General features: G+C 31.1%; 1 protein-coding gene across 1 annotated transcript; it reads left to right on the top strand.

The window, feature by feature from the left end:
• Nucleotides 1–14,242: 14,242 nt before the first annotated feature.
• Nucleotides 14,243–15,267, top strand: LOC117924785 (transcription factor MYB82-like). The gene is made up of 3 exons (XM_034843500.1): nucleotides 14,243–14,516; nucleotides 14,622–14,751; nucleotides 14,862–15,267. Exons 1-3 carry the CDS (start codon nucleotides 14,243–14,245, stop codon nucleotides 15,265–15,267), a joined length of 810 nt encoding a protein of 269 aa, XP_034699391.1.
• Nucleotides 15,268–17,020: the final 1,753 nt, after the last annotated feature.

Genomic DNA, 17,020 nt, shown 5'->3' with positions numbered 1-17,020 from the left:
CTACAAACAATATTGGGGACAGAAGATCGCTCATACCCTATAAGACACATAGAGGTTCTTAATAAGCAAGCTCCAACTGTTGATACGGTAGATTGTAGATCCATATATAGGAGTTAAACCCTATGGATAGGGATCTATATCATGTAAATATATAGCCTCCTCCTCTCCAGCCGCCTTAGATGTTTATGGTATTACGTACACTTTAGAATAGGTTCAGTAGATCTTTGATTAACAAAATTCTCACAGTACCATGTAGATATTTGGTGATCGATTCAGTATGTTATCATCATATCCCATGTAATGTGTTTTATTTAGAAGCTTTTAAGTCACTCTTGCACTGCAGTGTGGTCTCAGGGTTCCACCAGTCTTCCAAATTTCCAGTATGGGTTGGTGGGGCCTCTCTTTTCCATCTTTGGAAGAGCTCTGATTCTCATACAATATTATAAAGAAGACGAAGACTCTTTATCAGTTGAGTCACGTGATTTAGGTGTGACAATGAATCATGTTTTATTAACAATTTGTTTTGTCAAGTAAGAGTATTGAACTGAAACGTAATTTATATAGAAGGATGGAATGAGTTGGTTGGAATAAATATAAATAACTTTGAGCATATTTGAATTTCTCTCTTATAAATTCAGGAGGGTTTTAAGATAAATTCGAGTATAACTTTGTCACGACTCATTCCCATTACATATATTATCAAATAAAAAATTATTTTAATTTTTCATTTTCCTAATATAGAAATTTTAATTTTTTAAAAAATCATTTATAAACATTGATAACATTTATTTCTTTATAAATTATATTTATTTTTAGTATAACTTAAAGTTTTAAAATAAAACTTGAAAAAAAAATAATCTACATATAAAGGGATGAATATGAGAATTTCCTACATCCTTAGTCTGTTTAATTGTTTATCTTTACATTCACCTCAGTCTATTTATTTTTGGAATAAGAATGAAAATGTATATAAAAAATGAGACGATAATAACTCATTTTGTTGCAATCCCAATTCTTATGATAATTGAATGAGAATCAGGGTAGAAAATATGAAAAATGGGGATTTGGGTGTTCATAAATTGGACCTATTTGGAATAAAGGAAGAGGGGGTTATGGTGAAGAAAAATGATTGGAAGGGTAGGTTTGAAGCTTTAAGAAAAATTTTTAGAAGGGTAGCTTTGAAGCTTTAACAAGATAATTGGGGTTTGGTGTGGGAGAGGAAAAGTGGAATGCGATTGTTGATTAGAATGAAAAAGCAAAGGGAATCACTGGTCTTAAAAGCCCTAAACATGCCAGCTTAAAAGTCACTCCCCTATTCTTCTTGGTGTGTGTGCTGAATTTCGAGTCACACAAATTTTATAATGTTAGACCACCTGCTTGGGAAAATTATAGTAACTTATCTTAGGATGTACTTATAGACTCTAAGCAAAAGATTTTGTTTTCCTCTTTTATGATTGAGACTAAATTTGAGTCTTTTTAGATTGAGGTAATATCTCTTCCATAACTTTTGGATTTGGTTGTGTTGTCGTGTGCAACATTAGAACCAAGAATTGTAATATATTTGAATTTATTTTTAAAGTAAGAGTGAGGATAAACAAATATTAATATAAGTATCAAATTTCATTCTCTTTAAGATTCTGACATTATGATTCATTTTTATTTTTATCTTATTTTCATTTTCACTTGTAATATCACGTATCAAATATGGAAAAAAGTTTTTGAAATTACATATATATCAAATTCTCTTTAAATCTTGTAAACGAATTTTAAAGTTGTAAAGATATTTGCATCAAAGTGAACAATATCTATACGGTTGAAAATAAGTCCATATAAATAACATTCGGAGAAATTTTTTTAACTTTATAGATATGTTTTAGAACTGAAAAAGATAAATCAAAATTTATAAAAAGCATGGATAAACTTACTTCCCTTTTCAAACATGGATTTTATAAAAAGCATCTCTAAGGGGATACGATATGACTTTATGTAGAGAAAATGGAGAGAACAGTAGTACCACCTTCTCCTCCGGTCCTTCCTACGCGTGAAGTTTATGGATAACCATGTGTTGCATATAGAGAAGGTTGATTGTGTGAAGCCCACCTCCAGCAGCCAGTGACGCAACAAAGGCCTTGATCAGTTACATACCACAAAAGTTGGTATGGAGGGAAAAGACCGGGATGAAACAGAGTGGAAATACGCACTTCCTTTTTCCATCTTATATGTTTGGATTAAAGGGGAGCAAAGGCTTTTACTTTTTTTTGGTACTCTAGATTCTAAAAGAGTATGAATATTGTGGAGGAACTAACCCAAAGTATGGAATGAAGTCCAAACAACCTTGTCTTTTCCCACACTCCTACTCCTTTTCTTGGTACGGAGGTAGCATTTATGTACATAGCATCTTGGACACCTTTACATCATGGTAGTGTGTGACAAGGAAAAGTGGACTTGCAAGAGCATAATGCACTAGGATCATCACAGTGCAATCCTCTTATATCTTGAATGGAATATCCAAATAAGACCACAAAAGTTTGATATCATTTATTAACATGATTCAATTTCAACACATTTTTCATGAGTTGAGTTGGATATATTTTAATTTGAATCAGATTTGTGTCAATTTATATGACCCATTTGATAAATAAATTGTTTTTAGGTTAATTTGTATAATATAAATTTTACTTGAATTAATTAATATAATAATTATATTGATCAACCTGATTATAATTATAATCAATTTAACTCATATTTAATTTATTTAAAATTTGATTTTAAATAAATAGGTCAATTAAATAATAAATATAACATGTTAAAAGGTAAATCATATTAATTTAAACAAAAGTTAACTTGACCTGATTATTAAATAAGTTACACAACAAATTATCTATTTAATAATTAGGTCATACTAGGGATCATTCTTTTAATCTAATTATTATTCATATCATGTTTAGATCGATCGTTTTAATCACATGCCTGATTTTTTATATGATGAACATGACTTTTATGCTAACAATTATGAAGATAGAATTTGAGTCCATCCATCTGTAAGGTAAAAAGCTATATAGAGAATTGTTAGAGTGAATTAGAGTGAAGCACTAAACTTTCAATAATGAATAAGTATATATATATTGTTAGCCCAAGGGTTCTCCTAATCGGGTTTTGATGATAACAAACCATGGTTAAATGACTAATTGGTTTAATGGTTAAGAATCTTAGGCATAAACTCGAAAATTCATCAAATGACCCAATGGATACAAGATCGAGACGTTTGGAAAACTTGTGATCATAGGAAACTAATGTAAGATGAATGCATGAGTGCACTTAGGATTTTCATACCGTTTCATACAACTTAGAAAACTTGGTTTATTCTTTAAAATTCGATTTCATTAAAAACCGAATTTTAACAAATGTACCTTACGCAAAATGTTTTAAAATTGGCATAATAATTCATCTAAAAATCTTGTCTAAGTGTTATAAAAGAAATGAATTGAAAAAGATAGGTTTTCGGGGCCAAAAGGCTCAACCAGTTGAGGCACAAAATTGAACTGATCGACCGGTTGCCCTTGTCCGATCAAGGGATGCACAAAATTTTCTCTCTCTCTCAGTAGCCTTCTTTTCCCAGTCGAGGTTTGGTCGAGGACCGGTTGAGGCAACGGTAACCTGTCAAGCATTAAATGCTCCAACGGCTAGTGAACCAATCAATCCCTAGCTCGACCGGTCGAGGTTACCTTTTGCTGTTTTTGGCTCCAGAGTTTATAAACCTATAAATTGAGAGCTTCACTTCATTTATTGATAAGAGAACACTTGCAATCAATTTTCTACCTACCTGTTCTTGACCAAAAAGCTCTCATTTCTTTCTTAGTGCATTAAATCATTACTTGCATATCCTTTAGTGCACTCTTGTGTGTCATCCTAGCTTTGTCTTGTATTTGAGCTATCCTTAAGCTAGGTTGAGGGATTCATTCTTGTAAAAACCGAGTGTTAAAGCCTTCAAGAGGTTTGAATCTTGAAGAGATTGTGTAAGAGTCCATTGGAGCCGGAATCCAAGTGTAAGAAGATTGGAAGCTTGGTTGAAGCTTCAAGTTAATGGAACTCTCACTCGATTAGGAGATTGAGGAGAGTGGACGTAGGCAAGGAAGTGTCGAACCATTATAAAACCCAAGTTTGAATTCTCTAACTCTGTCTCTTTATTTTGTTTATATTGTGTTTGAACTTGTTGTGATTGAAAAGAATTTAAAAAACCCAATTCACGCCCCCCCGTCCCCCGTCCCCCCTCTTTTGGGTGTTTTTCTTAATTAAGCATAACCTTTATTTTCTCATATATATATATATATATATATATATATATATATATATATTCTTAGATAACGCTTGTGAATTGGATTATTGTAACCCATGAAAACATGTGGATAAGTTTTCTTAGCAAATTTTTAGTCAACTTGATGCTATAAAGAAATAAACCACTAATACCCTAACACCTGCAAGCCACCATAATCAAGATCTCATTATAGAGCTTATTGATAAAAATTGTCATTTTGTAGAACTCAAGATGACAATCTATTAATAAGATATACAATAACTAGAAAAACATCAAACCAAAAAGACAAAGGCAAATTAGCATGAAAGAGTATAGTTAATCTTACTTCAATGATATATTGATGTGTTTGTTCAATTTTGCCATTTTTCTCAAAAGCCCCAAAACATGAAACATGCATTTGGATCCCACAATTGTTAATAATTTAAATTCTTTCCCTCCATCACATTGAAAAATCTTAATCTTTTGAACAAATCACTTTTCTACCATTTTTTAAAAATTTAGAAAATAAAAAAAAATTCAAATTTCCTTTCTAACAAGTATAGCCATATAAATTTGAAATAATCCATATAAATTGCTTTAAAAAAAAAAAAAAAAAAAAAAAAAAAAAAAAAAAAAAAAAAACCAGTGATTTAAGGGTACACGGGGCAGGCCTCCAAAGATAACAATGTACCTTTTCAAGGGGACATTGTGAGATTTCATTTGAAGAATTAAACGATGGTTCACAACAATTTCCTAATTGACAACAAATACATGTATAAGGTTTGGTTACCTAATAAGTGACATGAATGGCTTTATTTTCCTTTTACAAAGACAATAACTTTGAATTAAGGTGTTCTAATTGTTGATGTCAAATATACGAAGAAAAACCACCTCTTTTCAATAAGAGCTTGTTGAAATTTTTTGAATTAAGGTGTTCTCTTTTCTTATTTCCATTGAGGTTGTTTCAATCCATAACAATAAAACTAGATCAGGTAAATTTAGAAGTATATGAATTATTTGAAGTAAATTTTTCAATAGATAAAAAGTTCTTTTTCAATTTAGAAACGACCAACACATCTTTCAAATTTAATTTACTTCCTTCATATATAGTAACATGAGCATCATCATTGTGAGATACTATTTTTGTTTCCAACATAAATCACATCACTTCCATCATATGGTTTTATAAAAGACACTTTATTTGCATCGTTAGTCATGCATAAGGTATCTCCAAAATCAATATAAATGGATTAATCATTTGAATCATTTAGAGTAAAAATAGCAAGGGCTTGAGGAAGATTTTAATATTGGTTTCAAAAATCAAACCTATACCAACAATCATGGTTCAAAGTCGCGGTATCGATCACTAACTTGGAGGGTCCCGAGGCGTATCGGTCTCGGTGTATCGGTTTGGTATCGGACGATATGCAAAATAAGCTAATTAGAAAATTCAAAAAATTATAAAAATATTATGTAAATCATCAGAAAAATATATACAATTAAATAAACTCAAAAAATTAATAAAATAAAATGGTATCACATTTAACATTATTTAAATAGTTATAAAAGTATTTGCTCAAAATTATTTATGATAATGCTAATAAAAGTAATTATATCGGTCTCAAAATCAACTTGAAGTCAACTGTAATTAATATGACCTTTAGAGGTAAGATCTATAGACGGGGGTGCATAAATAAAACAAAATTATCAATTTAGACTAATACATCAACATAATTATTATTTTAAGCAATTACTTAAATTATCAATCTCATTCCAGGGTAATATTAATACATTATTCTTATATGATTCTTTAAACAAATTTTAATTTAATTTTTTTATATATATAATTAATTTTAATTATATTCGATTTTTTTTATATATTTTTATAAAAAAATCATGCATGAAAATTTTATTTTTCTTAATATATTTGTCAAGAAATTAATTTTTTTCCATAAGCTTAAAACACCAAATTTTTATTTATTTATTTTGTTATATAGAAATACATGGACCGCACTAGGCTTTCATGAATTGAACTTGGGCTGGGCCTAATCTAGTAAGTCGAACCCGTAAAAAAATGTCATGGTGCTGAGCCACATAAGATCACCAATCCTCAGCCTCAAGACCTATCTTCTCCTATCTTGTCTTCCATTGAAAGTAGAGAGTGCGAACTGCAGAGAGTGAAACCGCCATGACCACTTTTCTACTCTCACCTCTCTCTTCTCCTATCTTGCCTTCCACTGTGGACGCTCACGATGTTGGTTCCGTTGGTGGTGCTGTTAAATCCTTTTTCCTTCACTGCACAAAGCTCTTCTCTGCTCCCAAACTCAGAATGAGGGTTGTCTTGTCGGCATCCAGTCATCATTGCGGCACCAGCAGCGCACCAAAGATGAAAAATCTACACTCCTGATTTATCTGAAAATGTTAATTCTTGTTATGATGGGTTTTTTTTGCAAGGAATCTATTGATTGTTTTTGTTTTTCGAGTCGACCGAGTTAACTCAAAATATCGGTCGAGTCATCCGAGTCCAATCCATTAAAGGTCGAGTCTCGGTATAAAATGTATCTAGTATTGGACTTGTCGCAGTCGGTGTCAAGGCGGATACGATTCGGCCGGGTCATACCGGACTCGGCCGATTTTTTGAACCCTACCGGACTTGGTAGCAGAAAAGAGAGGTCATATACAAAATAAATAAATAAATACTAATATTTATCAACACTCGCCTTCATCCTCTATTTCAAAGGTGACCTTTCTCATTCGCAAGCAAAATTCATTACTAAGTCACTAGGGGGTGAATGACTTGATTTGGGTAACAAAATTAACTTTATACTTTGCATTAATTCATTGCTATGTTCATACAAAATACATTAAAATAAAATTAAAATAATTATGTTTTGAATGATAAAAATAATTAAATTTAATAATATATATATATATATATATATATATATATTATTTGTTGTGTTTTCATGACTATAAGAACAGTTAGTCCATGGATTTGTGTTATTAATTTATTTGTATATAGAATACTTCTCAATATATCATATATTATTGATATGTTTTTAAATTTATTCATTTTGCATTTCTAAGTCGATCCAAAAATCAAATTAATTATCATATATATACAAAAATGAAAGCATTGTTTTATGTACTAGATCAATGGTATTCCAATATAAATTAAGACTATGTTTGGTTTCATAAAGTATTAAGGAAAGAAAAAAATGCTAAAAAAAATTGTTTTCTAATGTTTGATTTTACCATGAATACAAAAGAAAATCAAATATAATTAAAATTCATAAAAAATTTAGATATTTTTAAATTATTTAATTTTTATATGACAGATGGGACTAAGTGAAACGAATCATATAAAAATAATTTATTGAGTTTAAACTTATTTTTTATTTTATTTTATTTATTTTCCTTCTATTTTTCTTCTCTATTTTCTTTCCATTATATTTTCCCTCAATTTTTTCAGAAGCCAAGCATAGTTTTAAGGTTTTTGTTATATGTCTCTTAACCATAGAAGAATACTAGAAAGACTTTAATTCTATTTGTGATAATCTTGCTACCATCAAGAAGCTAGGTTTAGATCTTGACTAGTTTTTCTGATTTGCTCATGGTTTGGATACAAAATATAATTTTGTTTTTGTTTGATCAAGTTCACCAAATAGCATATCCAACCTTTAATTAGTTCATATCTTAGCCCTCAAGGTTATGAACAATTTGTTAGTTGCACAAAGAGAGGAATAAAAGACGTATTTGGAGTATAAACAAATTTTCCTTAGACAACACAGGTGAGGTTAGAATTGTTGACAGAACTAACTCAGAAGGTAAAGGTTGCACACTTTTTTTGGCATTATAATGGAGGTCAAATCTCTCATATGACGGTAATAATCAAGGATAGTCCAGCAACAACACATGTTAATCAAAATGAGGAAATCCTTTAAGACCACAATGACAACATCAAAATAATGCAAACAATAATGGTAAAGTTACTTGTCAAGTTTGTGGGAGATCAAATCACCTTGTCATTGATTGTTGGCAGGGTTCAAAAAATCGGCCGAGTCGTATCCGCCTCAACGTCGACCGCGACGAGTCCGATACCAGATACATTTTATACCTAGACTCGGTCTTGAATCGGTTGGACTCAAATGACTCAACTGATATTTTGAGTTAACTCGGTCGACTCGAAAAAAAACAATCAACAGATTCCCTGCAAAAGAAACTCATCACAACAAGAATCAACATTTTCAGAGAAATCAAGAGTGTAGATTTTTCATCTTTGGTGCACTACTGGTGCCGCAATGGTGACTAGACGCTGGCAAGACAACCCTCCTTTCGAGTTTGAGAGCAGAGAAGAGCTTTTGTGCAGTGAAGGAAAGAGGATTTGACTGCACCACCAGCAGAACCAACGTTGTGAGCGTCCACGGTGGAGGGCAAGATAGGAGAAGAGAGAGGTGAGAGTAAAGAGGTGGCCATGGCGGTTTCACTCTCTATAGTTCACACTCTCTGCTTTCAGTGGAGGGCAAGATGGGAGAAGATAGGTCTTAAGGCTGAGGATTGGTGATCATGTGTGGCTCAACACCATGACATTTTTTTACGGGTTCGGCCCACCAGATTAGGCCCAGCCTAAGTTCAATTCATGAAAGTCTAGTGCGGTCCATGTATTTGTGTATAAATAAATAAATAAATAAAAATTTGGTGTTTTAAGCTTATGGAAAAATAAAATTTCTTGAAAAATATATTAAGAAAAATAAAATTTTCATGCATTTAAATTTGTTTAAAGAATCATATAAGAATAATATATTAATATTACCCCAGAAGGAGATTGATAATTTAAGTAATTGCTTAAAATAATAATTATGTTGATGTATTAGTCTAAATTGATAATTTTGTTTTATTTATGCACCACCGTCTATACATCTTACCTCTAAAGGTCATATTAATTATAGTTGACTTCAAGTTGATTTTGAGACCGATATATTTACTTTTATTAATATTATCATAAATAACTTTGAGCAAATAATTTTATAACTATTTAAATAATGTTAAATGTGATACAATTTTATTTTATTAATTTTTTGAGTTTATTTAATTGTATATATTTTTCTGATGATTTACATAATATTTTTATAATTTTTTGAATTTTCTAATTAGCTTATTTTACGTATTGTCCGATATCAAACCGATACATCGAGACCGATACGCCTTGGGACCCTTCGAGTCAGTGACCGATACCGCGACTTTGAACCATGGTCATGAAGTGAGTAAATCATCATTGTTGATCAGTAGTGTGATGCCCTAAGGTTAAAGATTTAGGGATGTGGAATTTGAAAATCAAATTTTCAAATAAGATTTTAAGATTTTGATTAGTATTTTAATTCGTTAAATAGTTTGGAATACATTAAAAATTCTTTGGAAGATATCATTCTAGATTAGGGCTTATTTATTTAATTTTTAGATAAGAAAATATTAAAAATTTATGAATATAAGTAGAATTATTAATAAAGATTGAAAATTTTAAAATATTTAAATTAATAATTACCAATAAAAACAAATGGCTTTCTTTTTTTCATGATATACCAATAAAAAAATAAAAAACAAAGAGGAAAGAAAGGGTGTTTACCATGTGATTCATGAAAGTAGTGTTAAAAAAATGGAAGAATGAAAAAGAGAGACTTTGTGACTACGCGTGTACTTTGTTGTTAAAAGAAAAGATAAAAAAATGGAAAAGAAGGAAGACGAGAGAGTGAAAAGAAAAGAGTGAGTGTTGGAAAGAAATAATAAATAAATTAAAAGAATGGATAGATTTTTGTTGTAATGTGGAATTAAATTAAAAAGAAAAAAGAAAAAATTTTCTTTTGGGTGGCGATGCTAGTGGACACTGGAAGGAAAGCAGAAAAGCCAAAAAAAAAACAGGGAAAAAGAAATCATGCATCAAATGATAGTATACATGTGGCTATTGTTCGTCATGGGTAGGTGAGGAGGTTAGAGATTCTGATTGTAGTTTGGGCAAGTGAGAAAAAAAAAATAGCAAGAATTATTCTTGATAAATATTGTAGAAAATTTTAAGAAATAATAATAATAATTTAATACAAGAAATTGAAAGAAAACACTTGTTGGAGTTTTAGTTTAAAATATATAGATATTAAATAATTATTGGGAATGAAAAGTGAGGGAAAGGCTGTATGAAGAGGGAAAAAAAGTATAATAATAATAATGAAAAGAAACTTAAAATTAGTTGTGTTGTAAGTGAGCAATGCTTCGTATGTTTACAATTTTAAAACTTTTAGAAAAATAATATAATAATGAAAAGATATATATTATAATAATAATAACAATAACAATAGAAAAAGATATTTGTTTGAATAAAATGAATAAGTTTTGGAGAGATTTACTTTAAACAAATAAGTAAATAGAGAAGATTCTTGAAAATAAACTTTTTAAAGAAAATCTTACATAAATCCGAAATTTAGAAAATTAATTAATCAAATTGAAATTGAATGATAATAAATTAATAATAATAATTTGTTTCCAAATTTAGAAAAATTTGTTTTTATTTTTATGCATGGATCAAATGTATATTTTGTTTGAAAAAAATATATTAGTATATATATATATATATATATATATATATATATATATATATATATATATATATATATATATATATATATATATATATATATATATATAAGGAAAAATTGTGGAGATATGATGTTTTTTATTTGTAAGTTTAAATTAATAAAATAAAGTGTTTGACTCTATTTTATATTTTCTGTTTTAGTCAATAAATAATAATTATTGACACTTTCAGCCTTAGTTAATGAGTTATAATAATTGATATTTACATTTCTTGGTAGGAAATATAATTACTTTACACCCCAATCTCTAGGGATTTGATTAAAAGTTTCTAGTATTAATAGTATTTGATTTCATCAATAAGAACAAATTTGAGGCTAGACATCTATTTGTTAAATTCAATCTAACTAGGCACTGCTTGATATTTGATAACCAAAACACAAATATTTTGAATGTACTTGATTTTGATTTAATATAAAATTGTTTTGACATGAATATGAAAATGTTTTGTTGAAAAGTTTTGGATGCCTTAACATGTTTGAACTCAAAAGTTTTTATGAAAATGATTATACATTATATCTCCTATTTGCAAGCATAATTGAAAATGTTTGATCTATTAAATTGTATTAATATTCCTTATTGGGTTTTGGACTCATTTCCCTTCATTTACAATTTTTCAAGTACTCTCAGTTCGGGTAAAGAATGACCAATAGTATAAAATTTTGTCAGTGTTAGGATTTTGGTTTAAAATTTATTTTTTGGACATTATTTAAAAGTTAGAATTTAATAACTATTTGAATTGTTTAAGTTTGAAGTTATTTGGATAATAACAGTTAGGTTGATGTGTTAGTTTTAAAGTTGAAATTTGAAAATTATGGAATTTTGTTTTACTACTCTAAATAGGAATTTAGTATTTGATAACTTCCAATTACAAGATGAATATTGGAGTTAATTCACACTTTGAGCCTTCGGGCTTGAGGTTTGAAATGACTATCATACCCTTGGAGTGAGTCTTAAGGTGTGACATGGAGTGAGTCTTAAGGTGTGACAAAGTGGTATCAGAATACTAGGTTATGATCTTATTGGGAACTTGATTTGGTTTAAATTATGGATAAATGATTAACACATTAGTTTAAGTTTCAATTTCATCTAGTATAAATTTCAATTCCTTTTTTTATTCTAAATTGTCTAATAGGTTTCTCAATGGCTAATTCAGGCTCAATGCACTATTTTGTTTTAGTATCTTTTGTTGGTTTGTTGGGTATCCCTATTTTTGGCATAGACTTTGATTTGATTGTTCTTTCTCTTATTGGAGATTTTGTTGTGACCTATAAAATTCTTAGAGATTGTCTTGTGATGATTGGTTATAGGGAGATGACAATTGACTTAATGTTCCTTGACTTTCAAGATTTGAAGTGATTTTGAGGATAGATTGGTTTACTTTCTGTCATGCCTCTATTGATTATTTTGGGAAAAGGATGATTTTCCACATTCATGCCTAACCCGAGTTTAGTTTTGAGGGAAAGCATGTGGTTAGATCGTTATGTATGATTTTGCCCTTACAAGCTAGTTCCTTGCCTAGGAAAGGTTGTCAAAGCTTTTTGGTCTATATGGTGAGTTATAAAAAGGATTTAAAGTTGAAGAAGACCTTATACTATGACCGAGATTCCAATTTTTTAGGATTTGTTTGTTACAGGTGGTTTATTGAGGGGTTTTCTAAGATCACCCTACCTTTGACCAAGTTGACAAAGAAGGAAGTTAATTTCAGTGGTCTGATAACTGTGAGCATAGGTTTTTAGAAGTAAAGAGCAGATTAGTAACAACTCCTATTTTTACTGTTCTTTTAGGTTTCAAAGAATTTGTGGTGTATAATGATGCCTCTCATTAGGATTTAGGTTGTGTTCTTATGTAACATGGATAAGTTGTGGTTTGCACTTCTAGACAATTGAAACCTTATGAGTGAAACTACCCCACTCACAATCTGAAATTTGTGATGTCTCATATCGGATATAAAAGAAAGTTCCTAAGATTATATATGAATAGACTATTCTTAACTTTATAGACATATCTTAAAGCTGTGAGAACCCCTTAGATTCAAAGCAATACAAATAGAGTGGTTAGAATCCTATGAAGGGAATAAGATGTTTTCATAGTGGAAAGTGGGTGCTTTCTTTATTTGTCTTCTTCAATATATATAAACAAGATTTCCTTTAATATGACATCTAAGCTACGGTGGCAATTGATAACTATGTAGCCAATAAGAAGTTTGATGATTGTTACTGTTATGAAGATTAACTATAACAATGATGAGAGTGATGATTGTGACCAGGCTTGAATGAAGAAATGATGAATGAGAGGAAAACTTCAAAACGAGAGAATTATGGGTTCAGAAGTATGATTCCAAGTCTTGGATTATTCAATATTTTTATGGAGCAGGTGGTCCATGCTCTTCCGTGCTGTGCACACCCTAAAAAGACACCAACTATATATCCTCACTTTGTACTCGAAAAAGTGAGGAAGATAAGCCTTTGGATATGCGTTTCAGGCGGTGGATCCCAAAACAATCAAAGCAGGAATTAAGAATAGTCTTGGATTTGTCATTTTATATGATCTGAAAGAAAAATCACATCCAATTTCTTAAGACACAATTTCGTCTTCCACATTTAAGAATTTTTTTTTAAAATGTTAGGATTATATTTAACAACTCTTCTCAAGAATAATCTTTTAGTTTTTTTCAAATATATATAATTGTTAATTATTCCTAAAATAGATTTTAAAATAATTATTTTTCTAAAACACATTTTTATTGTTTTTAATACATCTCATTTATATTTTTTTAATAATTATATAAGTATAGAAAATAATTAAAAATAAAATATTTATTTTAAGAAATATCTGAAAACATAGAAAATAAGTTGAATATTTCAAATTTCTAAAGATATTTTTATTTTAAATAAAAAAAAAATGTTTAAAAATTATTCTCAAAATCCTAGAATTAACATGTAGAATATTAAGAACAATTCAAAATAAAAATATCAATATCAATTTTTTTTGTTCAACCTTTAATGAGGGAAAACGAGGCACACGTTCAACCCCCACAACCCCTTTAAGAAAGGTAACCAACTTATGAGTTTTCACTTTAAAATTAATCAGCCAGCGAACATATCACATCCAACTTTCGTGTTTTTGTGTGTGAATTTTATTTTTATTTTTTAAAATGATAATAATTTTGATTTGTTTTTTCTTCGACAACCATAAAGTTAGAAGTGGAACATAGAATATGCTTTAGGAGGGGTTAATGTATCAAGGAAAGCAAAAGTGGAGCAGAAGGGGGCCCTCACGTCAATCGAAGGGCGTAATCCATGCACGATGGAGAGTGCAACTCAGTTTGGCAGGCCACCTCTTTTTCTACATAATTATTCACATTCTTTCGTCCTCTCCTCCCATACTAATCTTTCAGTGAGTGTGAGAGAGACTGTCAGAAAAGAGAGGGACTTTGTGTTTGTAATGGAGGAGACTGGAGGACTTGTGCCCAAGCCAAGGGTGAAGAAAGGCTTGTGGAAACCGGAAGAGGACTTGCTTTTGAAAAAATATGTAGAGGCTCATGGAGAAGGGAAATGGGACGCTGTTTCTGAAAGAACAGGTGATGAAGCTAGCTCATATATATACACCTTCATCTCTCTCTCAACTTAGTAAATGTCAATGCATGTGTGGGAAAATTACTGAATATATATTCTGTACCTTACAGGATTGATGAGGAATGGGAAGAGTTGCAGGCTGAGATGGAAGAATTATCTGAGACCCAATAAAAAACGTGGTGGGATTTCCAAAGATGAAGAGGATATTATTATCCGAATGCATAAGCTTCTGGGAAACCGGTATATTCTGCTTGCCAAGCTCTTAACAAAACCAAGTTGATATGATATTCCTCGAATTGATCAGAAAAAAGTGATGGGTACATTCCAATGTTTTGTTTTGTTTTGTGTAGATGGTCTCTGATCGCGGGTCGCCTCCCAGGCCGAACGGACAATGACGTGAAAAACTATTGGAACACCCATTTGAACAAGGGGCGGTCTGGAGGCAAAAGAAAGAGCCCCAGCAGTGATGATAACGCTGGACACAAGAGACGCCGAGGATTGCTAAATTCTCAGCCCGTCCTCGACGGAAGTCCAGAGAAGAGAAGTGAAGGATCTGATGGAAGGAAGCAAGAGGAGTCCCATAATATTCCTGATAATAATCCTAGGATGGAAGATACAAAGAGCTTCAACCATGACATAAAATCTCCATTGCTGCCGAGTGTGGAGGACACAACATTCTTATTTTATGATGAACCCTTCATATCCTTCTCAGATGCCTTTGTTTTATTTGAAACAATGGGAGAGATAGAATGGTGAAGACACCCACTCACCCTCACTACCGGAGGAGGCCGGGCGTGAAGCGACTGCTGTGTCCTGGGCTGTTGAGTGCTGAATTGTGATTGCTGTTGTTGAATGTTGAATTATGCTGATTCTTTTTGTTTTGTTTTTTGTTTTTTCGTTTTATATGATGGATTATATATATGTAATAATATACATATAATTGTCAAAGCAAGGAACTTTTCCAGGTATTCTCTTTCTCAGGCAAATTAGTGATGACTGATGAGAGTAGGACAGACATTATGGGTCACTTAAAACAATGAGGTGGGCCACTAACCCAGTTCGGTGTTATGATATCCATCCCAAGTACTTCACAATGCAACAATGGCAAGAAGTTAGGATGAACATCCACTGTATGATGAAATAACCTTTCTTAATATATATTGTGAAGTACTAGGAACAGGCTTGGAAGTCCGAAAGTGAAACCTTTCAGTTTGTTTCCTGTAGTATTAGGGCCTAAAGTCAATACCTACAGTGGAGCCATTTAATAAAGTGGAAGAGCCACCAAGCATCTCATAAAATTGTTGGGATAAAAAAGGGGAAATCTTGATCACCTGCATAGGTTATAGGATTCCTCCACAAAATAACAACCAATCAACAATGATAATAACCTAACAAAAATGTATAATAATAATCCAAGAACATACAATAAAAAATAATGACATCGGATATAATATGGAAAAAAACCTACGAAGAAAATTTCTTAATACTTGAGGTGAGAATCCATCACCTCATAAAATAATGAACCGAAAGAGATTAAAAAAAAAATTCATACTATAAGGACTTCCCCAAAAAAGTTGATGAAAGAACCTATAACTTCACCCTTGAGCCCTAATAGTGCCTGAAAAAACAAACCTAATTTTCTTTCCTTTTCTCCCAACATACCAAAACCCTAATACTATATATATTTGGGGTTAGAGAATACTCAAATATAATATAGCCTAATAGTACTCAAATATACCACATGTATAGGCTCATGGATTGGACAAACTTAGCCCAACAATCTCCTCCTCCAACACATAAAGGAGGAATGTCAATCTATAACCTCATCACATGGATTTCAAACCTACTATGTCAATGTACAATTGAAGCTTCTGCTTGGGAATAACCTTTGTCAACATGTTTGAGGCATTCTTATTTGTGTTAATCTTCTTTAATTTGACTATATTTCCTTCAACCGTATCCCTTAATCATTTTAACACCCATTTGTTTTTTAATGATTTTCTTCCTTTAGGAAGTTGTACCAACTCATAGGTTTCATTTTTTTGTAAGGAATCCATCTCATTTTGCATAGCTCTCAACCAATTGCTACTATCCTCATGAGACTTGGCTTCTTGAAAACTCTATGGCTCTCTCTCATCAATTACTAACATGTACTTAGAGGAGGGATATCTAGTAGAAGGACGATGCTCTCTAGTAGACCTCCTAGCCTAAGGTACCAAATCCTCATGATGAGGTGATTGCTCCCCATGTTCAACTAACTCTTGTGTAGATATGTCACTTGCACCATCTTTTCTTACTAGCTCATCAATTTCCTCCTCTTCATTTCTAGGCTACTCTAATGATAAAGGAATAAGTACCAACTTAATGAAGTCATCATTTGTACATTTGGACTTATTAGCTTTGTTAAAATGTCTCAAGGTTTGATCCTCTTGGAAGACCACATCTCTACTTTTCACCAATTTCTTCTTAATTGGATCTCACAACCTAAATCCAAACTCTTTATCACCAT

Source organism: Vitis riparia, chromosome 11 (genome assembly GCF_004353265.1).
Source record: "Vitis riparia cultivar Riparia Gloire de Montpellier isolate 1030 chromosome 11, EGFV_Vit.rip_1.0, whole genome shotgun sequence".
In the NCBI taxonomy this organism is placed as follows: Eukaryota; Viridiplantae; Streptophyta; class Magnoliopsida; order Vitales; family Vitaceae; genus Vitis; species Vitis riparia.
Note: the sequence above shows the minus strand (reverse complement) of the source record. Positions and strands in the feature narration are given on the sequence as shown.

Excerpts from the sequence above, each read along its gene's own strand:
- LOC117924785 (XM_034843500.1), top strand. The coding sequence starts at position 14,243 with ATGGAGAGTGCAACTCAGTTTGGCAGGCCACCTCTTTTTCTACATAAT. Across the intron at positions 14,517-14,621 it reads CGCTGTTTCTGAAAGAACAG|GATTGATGAGGAATGGGAAG; the intron begins GTGATGAAGCTA and ends TGTACCTTACAG. Across the intron at positions 14,752-14,861 it reads CATAAGCTTCTGGGAAACCG|ATGGTCTCTGATCGCGGGTC; the intron begins GTATATTCTGCT and ends TGTTTTGTGTAG.